The 19,126-nt window shown below is 31.9% G+C and overlaps 1 protein-coding gene across 1 annotated transcript in view; it reads right to left on the bottom strand.

Moving 5' to 3' along the window:
- DACH1 (dachshund family transcription factor 1) overlaps positions 1-19,126 on the bottom strand; it is a 411,464-nt gene that overhangs the window by 120,847 nt on the left and 271,491 nt on the right. Inside the window, 2 exon segments of the mRNA XM_054701972.1 lie at positions 12,017-12,189; positions 12,651-12,806. Of these exon segments, the coding sequence (XP_054557947.1) occupies positions 12,017-12,189; positions 12,651-12,806 (329 nt within the window).

The raw sequence follows: 19,126 nt of genomic DNA, 5'->3' as shown, positions 1-19,126 counted from the left end.
ATTTGCAAGATAAACAATATTGTAACGAAAAAAGGAAAGAAAAACAAAATTAACTAGATTCTACTCTCAAAAGTTGAAATGTATATTAGAATCTGGTTGTGAAAGCAACTACTTGAACTGTAGGAGCTTTTGAACTGGTCTAAAATGTGTGTGTTGGATTCTATAAAGGAAAATCAAAACATTCCAAAGGAAATATGTATTATAAATATACAAAAACATTTGTCCTTTGCCTTGATCAGAAGTTAAGAATCAAGTGCTATTTTTTCTGCAAATATCAAAATTGACTGCTAAGTAGGTAAATATAAGCATCTCACAATAACTTTTCCAGCCAAGATTTATGGAGTTGAACTTGAAAACAGCAAATGAGCAAATGAAAAAGAGGGATAAGTACAAAGGGAGAGGAAGACGCACCCCCCACCAATGTTGAAACTTAAAATTAGCTGGTTCAGAAAGCTTTATGACAAATAATTCTTTTTATATAATAATGGGAATGAAAGATGTTATCAAATTGTGCAATTTGCAGATTAAAATATTTTAAGATCTATGTCTCAAAGAACATGGGAAATGAACACATTAATGGTTATTTTTTCCAAGTTAAATAAATCATTCAAGCTATGCTTCTAAATGACCTAAGTTATTTTGTCCACATGGCAAACAAATGACCTAAATTTCCTAAAAAACAAACACATACATGATTTTAAAGAACAGAGAAACCACATCTGGATGCCAAAAGTTACTTTTTTATCCTCTAATTATAATTTTAAAACAACTGGGATTATAAATCTTTTTTCTTAACATTTACCCCTACTTTAAACTATGAAGTGCCTTCAAAGTAATCATTTATTATGTGTTCAGTTTAATGATTTTTTTTTCAAGATCTAGACCAATTCTCTAACCCCCAAAATATATTTCTCATGACCCTTTTCCAATTTCTCCCATCCTCTAAAACAACCAACTCTGACATCTATGTCAGCTTTGCTGGATTTAAAACTTCATGAACTTGGGCTCATACAATGCTTGATTTTTTGTGCCTGGCTTCTTTTACACACAAGAAACTGTGTGTATATGATTGATCTATGTCGGTGCATTCAATATTGGTTTGTTCTTTTTTGTTGTTGAATATATTCCATTGTAAAAATATACTACAATTTGTTGATTAAGAAAAGGGAAAAATGGCAACAAATTCATGTAAACTTTTTGCAATTACAACTAAAAGGCTAATAGTGATTTGTGCACAGAAGTCAAAGAACAGATTTTCTATCTTATTTGGAGTAACTATGCATTTATTATTGATTTCGAGTAACTATGCATTTATTATTGATTATGGATTATAAAATTCATAATAGAACTGCATAGAACTCCTTGAAGTATAAGCTAACTTACTATAAATTATGCTATAGCTAACCTCATATGTAATCATAAGTGCACCATAAAGAGCCTAATCTTGATGTCTTGAAACTCTGGTAAAGAGACATACAAATTTGTATAAGTGCTAAATTTCATTCCTATTATAACCAATTTCTAACACTTAGATTACACAGAAATACATGTTAAGCAGTTGAGACAGGAGATTGTTATATATTAATAAAAATGAAATTTTCTACATTACCCATTTATTTCCTTAAAAAGGTCACTTAATCAATGTTTATTTATCAATACATTTTAATAAACCTAATATTTATATAAGTGATCGTATTTACAATGGCACATGTTTGAGCAGAGATTAAGATGTAATCTTAAAATAGATCAATCCTCTAAAATAATTTTCCTGTCACAATAGATTTCTTAATGTTGTTAACAGAAAGCATGAGAAACTAATTTTTTCAGAAGTATGTAAGTCATAAATGTTTAAATTTTTAATGCATAAAACCCTAACAACAAATATTATGCTGTTAAAAATATTTGTTTATTTCTACCTAAGTATGAAAAAATTCATTAGTCAAAATATATAATTGTAACAGTTTTCCTTGATGATTCTTTTCATTCATGTATATTCACTTATTTATTTATACATTTAAATATTCTAAAGAGCATATAAAAATAAATAAAATCTAACCTAAATTAAAATCTTACTGTAAGATATATCCTAAAGTATATTTATGGCTTAGAAAATATAGGCAAAAGGTGAAATTATAGTATTTAGTATTCAATTTAGCTTTAGCTTATTTTTACTTTATAATTTCTGACTTAGAACAAAGGATACAAGGGCAATACTTATTACTTTTATTTTAAAGAAAATATTTTAATTTATGCAAATTTTTGTGATTTAAAAGCTTAAGTATTCAATTGAAACTTTCTATAAATTGAGACACAACATATTCAGTCATTTTACTTACAGTATAATTTCAATCTTTGGAACATGATGTATTGTTCTTTGAAGAATTTCATTAAAGTAAAATCCATTGAGCAAGTAAGATTTGAATACATTGTTGCAAAAATAAATTAATTTATTTCAACAGCTTAATTCTTTTATCATATTTATATGCTTGCCTTTCCAGAGTATGTTATAAGATGGAGAATAATGGAGACAGTAAAGAATTGCTTAGGAGAGAATCTCATAATTATGACTGAAACAAAATAGATAATGAGTTTTATTCAGACATAATAAGAAAGGAGCAGTTCTATGTCTATAGGGAAACTATGTAAACTGGATTTATCATTTCATTTGTGTAATACCTTTAACCTCAAGATGGGCCTGAAGTAGGACAAAGAGGAAGAATATTTAATTTAATACTTCAGCACACTGCCTTATAGTACTGCATCATAACTCTACCAATCAATAAAATACAATCTTTTGCAATGTCCCATCTTTATAAAACTAGCCATAATAATAAATGAAAATTTAAAAGGAATACTCTCTCACTGAGAAAAAAATAGAGGTCACACTAATAAACTAATGGTAACAGACTAACAATACAGGGAAAGTCACATTTATTGCTTCTTGTAGAACAAGAAGGATTGGTCCTCAGGATATTTCAGAATTAAATTGATGTATTCTAAAATTATGAGATAAATATATAAAGTAGTCATCACATACATGGAACTAAACATTTCTTAAAATTGGATTATCTCAGCTTCCTTATCTCAAAATACAAAATTTTATTAATTTTATATTCTTGAAATAAATTTAAATAACCAGAGCACCACAGCTAAAGGATCATTTCATTTAGCACTAACTTATGTTGCCCTCTTCTTTTTTTTTTTTTTAAGATTTATTTTATTTATACAAAAGCCGGGGTACAGGCCAGATGTATGGGAGGGTAAGAGGATTCACCAGAGACAGAGTGGGGAATAGAACAGGCAGACTGACGAAATACACTGCTGAGGGGAGCAGCGGGCGAGACAGGAGAGGTCTGCTCGCCATGTGGGTTTCTCCGAGGCTGGCGGGGATTGAATTGGCACTGCAGAGGCTGTGGACAGCTTCACAGCTTGCCGCTCAACCACCTGTGCCACCAGGGAGGCCCTGTTGCCCTCTTCTTAATAATGTTCATTTTCCTCTCTCTAACAGATAATCCAAATATTAAATGTTAGCTTGATAATAACTTTAAATACATAGAACTGATGAAGTTGAATATAACTTTAAGATAACTCACTCTTCTACTTATTTGTTCAAATAACATTTCTTGAATATTTTGTATATACCAGGCAGTTTTGTAAACTCTGGATATTCTTATATGTAAAATAAAATTGACCAAAAAAATATTTTCCCCTATGGATCACATACATAAACTAGTAAATGCTATCAGTGAAGTTCAAAATCCTATTTACTGATTAAGTGTGAAGTCAAATTTCTTGTTCTGGAAAAATTAGCAAAGAAGTTAAATGCTTCTAAATAGAAATTGAGTCTCTGGATTTAGGAAAATGATAAAGAAGTACTCCAGGTACATATAGTAAATTATGCTAATATATTCACATACGGGAGAGGATCAAGGAGCCTCATCAAAACCTCATAACTGAAAATTCTAAATTTAGGCTTTACAAAGTTCTTTGATGACGATACATAAGAAATATTCATTATTCCTAAATGTGAAACTGGTGGAATCTATAAGTATGATCAAAAACAATTTTATTCTTTGAACGTGTTCAATAGTGGTAGGGAACTACATTTTTCACATACCTGTATGAGCATTCAGGCAAACACCTAAATTTTCAAAATAATATATTGTAATAGAAAGTCTTACAGTTACTTTAACTGTAAAATATAGTATCGACTTAAAAGTAATAATGCAGTCCTAGGTAATAATACTTTTTAGTTAAATAATAATTTAAAAAGAGGATTTGTTCCCTTTTTTTACAGTCAAGGAAGGGTGAATATAGGGAGAACAAGAAATATAGGGAGAACAAGGAGATAAAAAGAAAGTTCTTGCTTGGTCAGTATTGCTACTGAATGGTTTCCCTCTGCATCACATGTGCTGAAAGCTGATGTTTATCTAGTAAAGCACTGTTGAAAGTTCTCAGGATAGACACCAATATAAACGGCGCCTTGAAGGGTCTAATTTATCCTCGTCCCCTGAATTTCCTGCATAGTTAGAATATTTGATTCAAATTTATTTGATTTTTTTAAGATTTTATTTATTTTTGCACAGAAGAACTGGGGTGTAGACCAGAGGTGTGGGGGGGTGAGAGGATTCACCAGAGAGAGTGGGGAGCAGCTGGGGCAGATTTACTGGTGAGGGGAACAGGAGAAGTCTGTTGCGCCTTGTGGGTTAATTCCCTGACCAGGGATAGAACTCAGGTCTGAGCAGTGATAGTGATGAGCCTTAATCCCTAGGCCACTGGGGAAGCCCAAAAGTTGATTTTAAGTTAAGGCTACTCCATCAATGGTGTAGCATGCTTCTACTAGAAGCACATAACATCCGCTTGGGTGCTTTTATGACAGAGTCCCCATTAATGGTCAGAGTTTGGGATTCATGACTTCCTTAGGACTTATAATTTGGTGATGTTTTAAAAATATCACTTTTTATTCATCTAATTGCCAGAATATTTATATGAAATAAAGTCTCCCTCTTTAATTATTTGGTTGACCTGAGGGACAGTTTGTATGGGGAAATGCTTGGTTTATTTGTTTATTTGTTTATTTGTTCTTTCAAAAAATCAATTCCCTAGAATTCTCAAAGATATACAGTGATATTACATTTTAGTATAAATATGTACTAATGGATTTTTAAACATATGTGATATGGGACTACCATCCTTAATGATGGTTGTGTTTTAATAAATCATTTCTTGTTAACATTCTCTTTTCAAACATGTAATACCAATAACCAGATAAACGTTCTGAGGACATACTTAACAGTTTTTCTAAATCTAAGTAAAAGTTATATGAAATATTTCTTTTGTGGAAAAAAAAGTCTAAAACTGATGCACACTTCTAGAGTCATTTATGGTTGCCCCAAAATAAACTATTCTTTATCTAAAAATAAACATGAGGCACATGAAGTCATATTGCTCTAAGATTTTAATCTACTCTATGAGAATCAGGTCCTTCTGGTTCTAGTTTATATAATATTTAAACATTTTAAACTTCATGAAGAGTATATGCAAACATATTTGTTAAGGGCCTGATTTGAAGAAGTGGTAGAGAATTGAAATTAATATACTATAATTCTAATCTTTTCATATTAAATTTTAAATAAGAATGTTGTAAGTACCTGTTTTGCCACTCATATTCTCTCTCATTTGTTCAAATACAATTATTTATTATCTAAAGAAAAATAAACTCTGAAAAAATGCATTTATACAATGACCTTATGTACCACTGTAGTATGAAATGCCCCACAGACAAAACACACTTTTCTAGGTGAAAGACCTTGTAGGGTAAATGTTTTTTTAGGCTTTTCTGCCCTCCCACCATTAGGATTGCCCTGCCAGATGGGGCACCTGCAGTTGTTACATTGTTGTAAGCTGTCTTATTTACTTCTGTGGGCCATGGGAGGAGTATTGAGAGAGTCACCAAGAGAAGCAGAAGCAGGAGAGAGGCAGGAGAGAGAAGGGGAATAAGAAGCCAGAAAAGCCCAGGGTGAAGACTTACTGGGGGCTTGGAGGCCTCCTGGCCTCCTGGCGCCCCCAGCACCCCTGCCTGCAGTATACCTGGTTGCTGCAATGCATGCAAAGCTTAATAAAAGCCTGAGAAAGCCACTGAGGGCTCCAGGATGCTCCTTTACCCATCTGCTGGATCAGAAAACCTACCCTGTGCCAATCCTGCCACTAAAGACGTTTATCAAGAAAGAGAAAGAAAAAAAGAGAGAGGTCTCACTATACAATTGTGACTGCATTTCAAAAGTTTGATGTGGATTCACTATAAAATGTTAGAATTCATTCTTAAATAGATGCTTATAAATACTTGGGGAGAAAAAAACTATTGATGTCAGTATATAAAGAATTTTAATGAATTTGTAAATACTATTTTAGCCACTATGAGAAACTGATGAGGTTGTAAAGTTATTTCCCCAGTTAGAGAGAAAATAAAATTAAGGCAAAGATATTAAGTAGCTTGTCCAAGGTGACAGGGCCAGGAGGTGGTGCAACAGGAATTTAAACCCAACAGATTTTCCTGCGGTAGTTACGTTTTAAGCCACTAAGATATGCTGACTTTCTTCTTCTCAATTTTATTTTTATTTCAGTAAGTCTTTTTTACAAAATTTTTATTATATCATTGTGAATTTATTAAATAAAAGTGAGAAAAATATTGATTCATTCAGGTTATTTGGGGTTACTTGATGAATGATACCTGAAGAGAATCAATTAGCTTAACATTTCAGCTTATTAGGAATTCTCTAACGACAAGAAGAATTGATCTTCTGATTTATACTGTTTATTTTCCAAATGATTTAAGTTAATACTAGTAATACATCCATTTAAAATTTGGAAATTATATAAAGATTGTATATATAGTTAATATGATAGCTTGGAGTATTAACACTCAAAATTATCTAAAAAATTTAAATCAACAAACTGGAAACTAAAAATTTTGCTATGGATAAAAGTGAACATTTTGTAAAGCAAGTAAAAGATGAAAAAGAATTGTCTCATTAGAACTTCATGTGAAAAATGCATAAACTATTCTGAGTCACAAACTCAACAAGCTAAAAAAAATGAATTATGACTACATTTATAACTACTCTCGAAATAGAGGTTTATAGTTTTTATAGTATCTCCTCACTGACCAGTTTACCTCCACAGTATTGTAATGGGGTGGGGAGGATTTAAAACACAAAGAAATCCAAACAATAAGCTTCACACAGAACAATAAGCTCCTAAAAATCTTGGGCCTTCTTGGTGGCCCAAGGGGTCAAGTCTCAGCACTATGAAGCTATCTGCAGCCACTGCAGCATGAGTTAGTCCCCAGCTGGGGAGCTACACACATGGTGCAGCAGAATTCTCCTGACTCCCCTTCTGCTCCCCTCAGTAGTGTATTTCAGTTCAATCCGACTGTCCTGCTCCCCATTCTGTCTCTGGTGAATCCTTTCACCTGGCCCTCTGAATCCCTGGCTTAGGTCCCAGCTCTTGTATGCATAAACAAAAGAAATCTTTAAAAGAATACCTAGAAATCTGACTTTAGAATTAAAGTGGGAGGGAGCCACAATGGGCTATGGTAGAGGACTTTTGGTTCCCCAGTGGTGGGTATTGTGTGGTAACATATAAGTGAAGGCTGTATTGCTGAATCATATACAATGTTGCAAACCAATGTGACCTCAATTTAAAAATAAAGAAAAAAAGATACTAGCAGCCAATAAGAATCACTTTAGAGAAATAATAAATAGTGCATTTGAATGAAAAAAAATGAATGATCAGAAGAAATTAAAATATTTGTTCTGGAATAGAGAGATACTACAGGTATCTCTTTAATCATTATGAGGAAAGACTAGATATTTAAGTGGTTAGAAAACAGAAAAGTGAGTAGAAATTTTTCTTTTAAGGATGTATAAAATCAAGGTAGGCACTGTTGAGATTAAATTTTAATTTGGTTAATAAATACCCCATCACTTCCATTTGTTGAAAATAAAATTGCCCTCTACAAAAGCTTAGATATATAAAAATGGTTAGGGAGGATGTAGGAATTATTTCCCTACCAAGGGGGAAGCTGGATTATATAACATCTAACATCCCAATTTTATGTCTCCTCATGTGCTATAAATGAAGAGTAAAAATATATAGGCCTCAATGACACAATGGATTAATATAATTTATAATAATTTATACAGACAGTCAGGAAGGATTCAAACTAGAAATTAATTTTGTCTAAACAGTATATGCCCATTTGCTCATCAAACTATCTACTAAAATATTTTCAGTAGCCCAAACCAGTCAAAGAGAAGTCATTTAAATTCAATACTTTAGCCCACTTCTTCATGGAGGCATACATTTAAAACAAATTACAATGTCTTTATGGTACTATCTTCATCTATATAATTTTCTTTTTTTTGATGCTTTTAATTTCATTTTTTAATGCTAAATCCTTTGACTTTATAGGGGTTGGGAGTTTAATTTGATCTGCCTCAATTATCCACAGCCTAAGATTCACATGGGTTTGAGTTCATTAGAGCTCCAATGCAGTGATGAACATTTTTTTTTCTGTAAGGAACCAGCTAGTAAATATTTTATTCAAGTCTATCTTGGTATGTAAAAGTAGCCATAACATTATATAAAGTGTGTCTCTATTCCAAAAAAAAAATCTTTTATAGATACTAGAATTTGAATTTAATATAATTTTCATATGTCATGAAAAATTATTCTTCTTTTAATTTTTTTCCAACCATTCAAAAATGTAAAACCATTCTTAACTTATGATCCATATAAAATGGCAGCTTTAGTGAATTCCACTCATGGAAGGCCGCTTGTGGGCCTGCTCCCTGGCTTGTACTGTATGTACAGTTCCATAAATATGTTCAGAAGAAAATCATTGCCACCTCTTTTATTTTTTCATAGAAACAGTTAAGAAAAGAGTATTTTCAAAATATGTAATTCTGAAAATTATGTTTTTGTATTCCTTTCATCTTACAAATTCTTATTAACATTCTCATTTATGTCGAGTTTTAATTTTAATTCTTGTCATTACTCTTAAATAATGTGATTGGAACACTCTAGCATTTGGGAAATCACTTAAACTTCTATTTTCCCTTCAGAGGTTAGTTTTCTTATTGTTTTAGCATATTTTCATCTGGAGGTAAATCTCCTTTGGTATTTAACATTTCACTTGTAATCGCCCTTCATACTTAGAATCTTTTCAGGCAAACAAACTTGCAGGCACTATTTTAATTACCCACTTGGGTCTCATACATTTAATGTGACATAGAAGTCAACCTCTTTTTTTGGGGAAAGTAAAAACTTCCTCCAAAATAAGTTTAATTAATACATACAACACGAGTTTACTAAGCATTGTTTATGCTATATAATAAATTATATAAAAATTTAGAAAGGTTGATTTAATAACTTCCCAATATTTGGAATTTATAGAGAACTCATTTCTTTCCCTTATTCTCTGAAGTCATACCCTCCATTTTTCTCACCCCATGTCTTGTGGGTGTCTTCAAGCAAACACACACACACACACACACACACACACACACCCTTATATGTGTATATATTAGAATCATCTCATGAATTCTTGGAACATGTTTCTATAATCTTTATCTGTTATCATCAACTCTGAAGCTATACAGAGGGCCTGCTTCAAAGGAAGAGGGCACCCTAAAGCAAGCAGCTCTTTCTGAACTTCCACCATGGACAACTGAACTTTACTTCAATGTTGGCAATTAAAATCTTCATGTTGGCAATTAAAATTATCAGTTTTACTTCTCTAATCATTCCCAACTAAAACATTTTTTTAACCATTTAGCTACCAAAACCATTTATACCAACTTGTCATTCAAAAGCCTAGATTTGCTTTAATTTGTTATAGCCAAGTTTCTGAAAATATTTTCCCCAAAAGAATAGAAAGTGGAATATCACTACTACTGCGAAGTGTTTGGCATACATTTTAATACATAAGACCTGCTCACTTTCTTAATCCCTTTTTGCATATTTTTTTCCTGTCTCCCTGCTCTCCATTCCTAACCTTACTTTAAGAAACCACATGTATGTTGCTGACTTTCCAATAACCTAAATTATTTCTAAGTAATCTAGTTCAAAAGATGTCTTCCAGGGGAAACCCAACTGCTTCCTTCTACTTAGCAAAACTTCTAAAGAAAGATTCACTTTCCAAGTATCCTAAATAAGATTAGATTTAGCACAAACTATTTTTAAAATGTGTATAATGAAAAATAAATAAATGAAGCCTCCTGGTGTAACTAGATTATTTTGGATATAAGAATATATAAGCATCATATAATATCCATATTATATACAGTTTATAAATAAGTAATCAGTTAAATATGTGCTTTGCCATATTTTTACTTATGAATCTAAACCATACTAAAATGAGAAATTACAAAAAGATCTTAGTTTTAAATGGCAAATTTTGTAAGTAATATTATAAAGACAATTCTTTACAGTAATAATTTTTTAATTTTTTAAAAAAATGAAACAATCACATTCTGTAACTACTACTTAATTACATTTTGGATGGCTTGATAGCTCATTTCTTTTCATCTCTGAATAACAGTCCATTATATGGCATCAAGAAATTAGGTAATCAGCTATACGGTATTGCTGTCTTGGCATCCATTTTGGACATAAAATGAAGTGAACCCCTCACACAAGCTAACCAAGATAGAAGCCACAGAATCACAAGCAAATACATGTATCTCATATGAGTTCCCCAACAGGCCTGATCAACAATCTCCTCTTATATAAGAACTCTATGGAACTCACCAAAACCCTGCTTTTTGGTTTGAATTTACCAAAACTACCCTAACCCAGGAACCTCAAAATACTCCACCTATGGACCCAATAAATATATGTGCCCCAGGGCCTGTCTCACACTCTCTTGTCTATTCTCTGCCTTGACTTGTCCATATGAGCCCTTGAGGTGTGCTAGATCCTTCCTCCAGGGCTTCTGCATAATAAACTTCTCTATTTCATGTTCTTTTGTGGTCTGTGGTTGAACTGTCACTCACCGTCCACCCATTGAACCATGTAATAAATTTTAATTTAACAGTCAGACCATGTGAATGACCATCACTGAAGGACATCTTGATTGTATCTAAGTTTTAGCAATTGTGAATAAAAGCTGTTATCATTATCTAAGTGCAAACATTTGTATAAATCAATAAGTTAGATAAATATATCATTTGTAATTTTATTAGAAACCACCAAATTCTTCAAAAATGGCTATACCATTTTGCATTCCCAAAAACAATTACTGAGAGTTGTAATTGGCTGTAATTGGTCCTTTTCTGGAAAACATGATCCAGAGTATCCCCTAATTTTTTTATATATAATATATATATATTATATATATACAATAAAATATTCTGAGGAACAAGGTAACAATTCTAATGTCTCATACAGTAACTTTTACTTAGTTAAAATTTAATAACCTATTCCAAAAATATATTTTAAGTACTTTGATTTAAACAAATTATAAATAATATGAATAAAAGTATATATGTATACATGCACATATTTAAAAGTATACAGATATTCACATGCACACATATATGCAGAGAGAAAAATTGTGTGTGTGTGTGTATATATATATATATATATACATATGTGATATTTGTATAAATAATGCTACCTTCTAGAGGTTCAACTTAAAACCTCTTGCAGAGGTTTTTGAATTTATAAAAAAAACTCAATTTCTATTTTATTTGGTTTTTCATGAACACCCCCTTTTATATATAGAATAGAATCAGGAATGTGACATCTTAATTGATGTAATAAAGACCCTAAAATTGGCTTAGTCTTCCTAAATATTTTAGTCATAGTTATTGTGATTATTCTTATAATCTATTTACTATTTCTTAATTTGGGGGGGTTCAAATTACCTATTGAGTACAACAACTAGATTGAGAAATGGTGGTCGTGATGATGTTTGGCTTAAATCAAAACCATTGTGTGAGAACACAATTACCTTAATAACAGATGTCTCAACTCTGGAAGGGGGACTCTGAACTTGTGCTGCTGCTGCCATATTTGCAATGGTGCTGAGATGGTTCATCTGGCTCATTGCCATGGTGACAGATGCTGGAGGTAGGCTGACAGGAATTAGAGGGTGGGGCATCATCATAAAAGGAAGTTCCAGTCCTGGAAAAAAAAAATATATATCATCATTGTGTTGTTCAAATAAAACCATGAAACATAGTATAATTAATTTACTAAAATGATTAAGACATAAATCACTGAAAATTGAAAACTGAAGCACTCAAAAATGTTCTAATAATCACAAAGGAAAAATAATTCTCTTTGTAAGCAACAATAGCCACTCCCCACTCAAGGAAATTAGGTTTAAAGCTAATTAATTTGTGCCATGTTTTATCATATTATTACTCTTCATGTGTTTAATGCAAATGGTCAATCCTTTGCTATATTACTTTCTGATCAGTCTAAATCTTATCTAAAATAGTAGGGTTTTCTGTAACTTATCATGATTAGTTATCTAAAGGTAGTAATATCTCTTTATTATGCCCTATATTTTGCTATCCAGCAATTAGACAATTTTTTTTCTTTGAAACTACCAATTTTAGTGCTAAAAAATGCCATCGTACCATTTGGCAGAAGGTGACTCTGCTGAAGATGGTGGAGAGGATGACTAAGTGGAAGGTTATGCGCTCCAGGCATGCGGGGGTGGGTAACAGAAGCCTGAGATCCCTGGGGTGGGTAAGAGTACAGTTTTTCTTTATCCCAAGAACCATCACTGCTTCCTGTGGGGAATGAATATAAATTATTTGGATACAATATTATTCCAAATCTTCTAATGACTATTTTGAAATGAGGTTTTGAAAGCATATTACATTTGGAGATTGGCTAAATAATTCTTGGGAAAAAAGTTCAAATAAGTAAATTTCCCCTAAACCACATATTCTTTTTGTTTTTCTATTTCTAGATAGATTCTCATTTAAAAAAATAAACAAAAGCATTCATACAACATTAAGCTTACTTGCGGAGTCTAATCCTTTTTGATTTACCAACAATATAAAATGGACTCTGTTCTAGATCTAGAGAATGAATAATTACTTCTTGGAACTTAGGCAAAGTGACAGAAAAAAATGCAAAATTATTCTTTATAAAGTGCTATCCCAAGACCATTCAAAGTTAACTTAATTCCACAATAAATTCTAAACATGGAATCATTAAATGCCCAAGTTAGACATAGTAGGGATAACTCAAAAAGTTACTTTATAAAAGATAATCATATCAAAGCAATAAATTAAACATGTGTATGTCAAAGATTTGTGTGCTTTTAACCACAGAGAAACAAATTTATGATTGTGGTATTATCCGTTCTAAGGTCAACATAGCACATTTGTGGGGTTGGGTTTCAAAGTTGATTGCTATTTGTTAGATTTAAATAGCTCTTAGAACACTTTAAGGATACATGTTACATGGGGTTTATAAATAATTTAAATGTAGATATGTCCTCAAATTAAACTAATTTAACAGTATTTTATTCCTTAACTGATTTTGTTGAATATACAAACCATCCACTTGAAAAAAAAATGTAATATCCTGGCTATGAGTTTGATTTCTTTAAAAAAGGAAAAGAAATCATATTTTCATATAATTTGCTTAGAAACTGCAAAATTGGTAAAACTGCCATTTAAATGCTCTAGCTCTATTAAGTCTCATTGTAAAATCTCTATGACATAGTTTTTAATGAAGAATACTTAGTGACTGCCATGATTTTTTCCCATTTACTTCATGAAGACAGTTAAGGTTCAATATAAATTCAAACTCATTAGCTCAATACTGTCTGGATCTTAGAGCAAATTGTTCAGAAGTGGGTAATGAAAACTCAATTCAAATTCTTCAGCAGTCAAACAAAGCAATTTTATTAAACAATGAAAAGAATCAATTAAAATGGATATCTTTATTATTTTACAAGAAACCATGACAGCTTTTGGCTTAAAAAAAAGTTTATATCTTTATACAGAAATGAGTCACATAAAACAAATTTCTCCACTACTTCTGCACTGACATAAAAATTCACTCATAGTTACAAATCTACACACATTATTTCTCTTCTCAAGACTTTTTTGACATTTATACTAAGGTCCTAGTCAGACATGCAATAACTATGAATAAATGAATTTTTAAAACAGATGATGTTAAAAGAACATTCAGTTGTAAAATATTTTAAACAGCCCTCATTTTATAGTGTCTTTATCAAAATATGTGCAAAATCCTTTCAACACATATTAATTTTTATGTCATTAAGTAAAACAAGAATTGAAACATAATCACTAATTCATTAGATACAGAAATTACATGGAATAACTGTCATTTAGATGTGGGAATGCCATTGTAAATTTACAAATAATAGAGAATTTTCTCTATATGTCCTATTTTATTTAAAATACAAAACAAATGCTCGAGTTACATTTTCATAGTAGGCTGCATATTGTAGAATATGTGGAATAGAGAAAAATATTCACATTTTATTTTGGATTCAGTTTAATTTGTTTACACCTATCCTTTACTTTCCATTTTCTCTTCATTTGGATTACTTTCTTATTTTATTGTGAGTTAATACATGGGAAAATATATTTCCACATATATTTAATTATACTCTCATATCATAGAGAAACACTATAACTCTATTTTTCACATTATCAAGGTATAAAATATTAAGGTAAATTTTTGATTTAACCATTTTGAAAACAGATTTTAAAAAACATAATATCTACTTTCACATCTCTTTTGCATCACAAGGTATCAAGCCCTTGTAGAGGGTAAAAATCAATCATTCACTTGTGAATTTTCCATAGTAAGTTTATAACATTAGATTGGATTTTCCCACTACATATAAAATGCTCTCAGCCAACTCCACCAATCATAATTTGTTAAATACTCATGATGTTACTTCATTTGGGTAATAAATAGAGCAAACAATCAAGAAACTAAGTCTGATGACAAATATACAATATATAACCAAGTCAGCTGTAAGTGATTTTTGCATTATTTATAACATCTTTCTCCTCTATTAGCATGAATAAATAAGAATTGAAAATAGGCCACTTCAGAACAAGGCATGCTTACATTTAATAAATGTGTAATTTTAAGTGCTTTCATTTAGGCCAATATATTTAGAGATATCAGCCCGTGTGTGTGTGTGTGTGTGTGTATACACACACACACACATACATGCAGTTAATACTAAGTTCAACAATTATGATTGTGAAAATTAAGATTCAATGTATAAGAACATTTTTATCTTTAGTAAGTGGGGTTAGAAAGACAGAAACTAACTCATTTCTCCTTTTTCACTCTTGTGATTCATGCTGTTCCCTGACTTTACAATGGAATATAAAGACGAAGTTGATATAGTCTGGTATCCTCAAGGAACATATTCTTTAGGAAGAAGTTGAAACACGTAAGACATAACCACAGATTCTTAAAAAGCAAACAGTGGATGCACTACATTTCAGTCTTTTTCTTAAACTGAGACTATATTCCTTTGCTCATATCCATTTTATATTTTATGATGGATCAGTTTTAACACAGAAATATACTAATTTGGAAAGAAACCTTTACATTTTGAAAGCCATCCCTTCTAAGGTAACCAGATTATCAAAAAGTCAGAACTGATATGTTACAAATATAAAGTGTATGTGCTTTTTCTCTATTTATTCCACACATGCCCTGTCAAAGTTTATGTTCCTGGCCCTAAATAACCTTGCAAAAATTTTAAATATAAAATATGCACACTTGTTAACATTTGTCTGTTTCCCCATTCCCATTAGCAATGACCAGTCCTTGGCCCAGGTACCTGGAAATTGAAGAACCTGGTTATCTTTCCATTGTGTCCTCCTCCTGCCTTCCCCTGCATAGTAAGATAAAGGTCCCTTTTATCAGTTCTGGCTCAGTCCTCCGAGCACTGTCACTGTGATGGTTATGCCTACTGGTCATTAACATCTTCATTATGGCAGGTATCTAAATGCTACTTCCTGATAAGGGGTGAGGAGGCTTTCTAGGGAAACCCCCTAACTGCACAAATCTCTGACAATGAAAATATTCCTCAGTTTCCCTGTTCTTCTAATCTCCCCAAACCACCATTATTTCCTGATACTAAAGTCCTTCTTCTGGTTTGGAATATCTTATTCTGATCACGTCCACTCTCTCTTATCATCTTTTCTCATTTCTTTATCCTCCTGCTCATATATGTATAGAAAACAAATCAGCAGTTTACACCAAAACAGAAACTCAGCTATAAAATGAGGTAGAGACATTTATAATATGAGCAATTTTTTTTTTGAAAGTTCTTCCCTTTTCTTGGTGGTGAGGAAGAACTCTCAAGAAAAAAATTACTAAACTACAGTCCTTCCCATTGGTGGTGTCTTTCACTCCAATGATTTCTTCAGACTCCCTTCCTCCGAGGTCACCCTCTGTTGTCGGTGGAGAAGGAGGATGCTTATAGAGTCTGGAGTGACAGTTAAGATAGCCAACTGACTCAGCTGCTATTAATAAATACTATTTTTTTAAACTTTCTTCAATATGAAGACTTCCTGGTTCTTTTTGCTCTTCTGTGGGTGCACAGAAAAAATTCTGTTTAATATTCTGCTACATAATCATGTTCAGTAGGAACAACTATGCCTATATTATAAATCATATTTTAGTAAGTATTCTTGTGAGTAAAGTGAAATAAATACAAATGCTCAACATTTGGAAATGATTTTTTTTTACAAATCAACAAAAGTTTTAAGTTGCAAAGTAAGACAGAAGTTTAAAGAAAAAAATATTACCATAAATAAAATATCTTTAAAGTATTTGATGTAAAGATGATCACTAGTAAAATAAAAATCACTTCAGTTGTTGCAACACAATTTTTAAGTAGGGTAGGAAATGGGAAATGTCTTGGTGAAGGATATTTATATTGTTTCTATCTATAGTTAATCAAAAAATTAATCATATCTATATATATATGAATGGCATCAATTATAGTTATTGTCCAAATAATCACACTTGTTATTAAATCCAAAATATATCTACTAAGATATAGGTTCAAAAGAGAAAAATATGCTATTTTTATGGCTATTAAATAAAATGCATATAAAATAATCAAACAAAGTTAATCTGTAAAAAATAAATGTCTTTTAAATTACCACACATGGAAATAGTAAAAGTACATTTACATATTCTTATCCTTTATACCTTGGTGACATGTAACTATTTGTTCATATTTTCCCACAGGCTGACCCTGATAAAGAAGGCAAATCTCAAAGGGACTAACGGTCACACCACTGCTTAGTGAGTGACACTGATAGACTGTGACGGGAACCTGACATTGTCAAGATTTGTTTACAATGAAAATGATGGCAAGAGTGAGCATTTACTCCATACCATTGGAGACCACTTAGATGGATGTCAGCTCCATCTTAACAATGGAAACGAGGCTGCTAAGTAAAAAAAGTAAATACTAGTCACAGGTGCTACAGACTCTCAGTTGTTATTTCAGGGGTAGGTAAGAATAAACACATTATTATCTTTTAGAGGATTAACATAACTCTAAAAATTATATATGAAGTATCAGAAGGAAAACTAGCATCTTACATAAGTAGGAGAAACAATCCCCTCATTGAAATCTTGAGGTCTTTGGACAATGATCTGAGCTCAGCATATCTAAACACTGAAATCCTCTGGCATTTTGGTGCAACTTCTTCAAATTATTTTAAAAAGAGGAAGAAGCGATATTTTAGGTGTACAATTAATTAGGAGCACAATTAAATATGTCTCAATTTAAGTATAGTATTTTAGCAAATAAAACACCACAAATCTCTCTTAAACGGTATTACAAAATCATATAATTTCCAAACTCTATAATTTACATTTTCCTACTTGTCATGTTTGATTTGGAAATGCTGAGGAAAAACAGAATTGGTTGGTTATCATGTAATTAATCCTGTTTAATTTTTCTTCTGATATCAATTTTTTTTTCTTAGAAAGAATAGCATTGTCATGAAGTTTAACTTCCTCACTCCCAGTAATGTCATTTAAGAAATTGTTACTTCCCCAGAAATTATTAGACTTGTTTTAATAAACTGTCAATAACTAAACCTTAACAGCATTATGTGTGTTAAAAAGGAATTAGAGGGCCTCCCCGGTGGCGCAGCGGTTGAGCACTGGGTTGCGAGGCTGCCCACAGCCTCTGCAGCGCCGGGGTTCGATCCCCGGCTGCTCCCCGGCCACCAGAGGAGGGTCCCACATGGCGCGCAGACCTTTCCTGCCGCCTGTTGCTCCCCTCAGCAGTGTATTTTGTCTGTCTGCCTGCTCTGCTCCCTGCTCTGGCTCTGGTGAATTCTCTCACCCTCCCGCGCTTCTGACTGTGCCCAGTGCTTGTATAAATAAATAAATAAATCTTAAAAACAATAAAAATAAAAAATAAAAGTATATATATTTAAAAAAAGGAATTAGAAACTCTAACCATACAAAGGGGTTTCTATTTTACCTGTCATATTTCCTTTTGAACGCAGATCTGTTTTGATTTATCTTATAAGTTAAAGTGGTAATACAATACTGGCATTACTTGTATCCTTGTACAAAATTCTTCAAAATAAAGGAGTTGGCTATATTGTATCCATGCTAATTTAATTGCATTAGACATATAATAAGAGCCAAATTTCTTCTCCTACTTGAGGTATTTTTATTGTCCTCTGTACTACACTATACAGTTGAAAATTACATCTTTAACTAATGGCCCTCACTGCACAAAGTGGCACACAAAAAGTACTGGAAACCAAAAATTTAATTTGCTTGAATATTCTTTACCATAGCTAATGATAGTTGAACTAGAAAGCAGCAGAAACAGTTTGTAAAATCAGAGCTGAAGTTCAAGTCACCCATGTCACGTGGAATATATAAAAAGATACTTTAAAAACAGACACACATCACTAAAAATCAACTATCCTTAAACTCTTTGAGGAATCCTGGAGTGCTGGAACACATTAGAAAAGGTAGGATAGACAATAGTTTCAATTTGAAATAGCCTTGATATTTGAACTTACGAAATTATTAGACTTACCTATTA

This window comes from Talpa occidentalis, unplaced genomic scaffold, assembly GCF_014898055.3.
Source record: "Talpa occidentalis isolate TD23 unplaced genomic scaffold, MPIMG_talOcc4v2.1 talOcc4.5, whole genome shotgun sequence".
Lineage (NCBI taxonomy): Eukaryota > Metazoa > Chordata > Mammalia > Eulipotyphla > Talpidae > Talpa > Talpa occidentalis.
The sequence above is the reverse complement of the archived record's forward strand: the minus strand, read 5'-3'. Positions and strand labels throughout refer to the sequence as shown.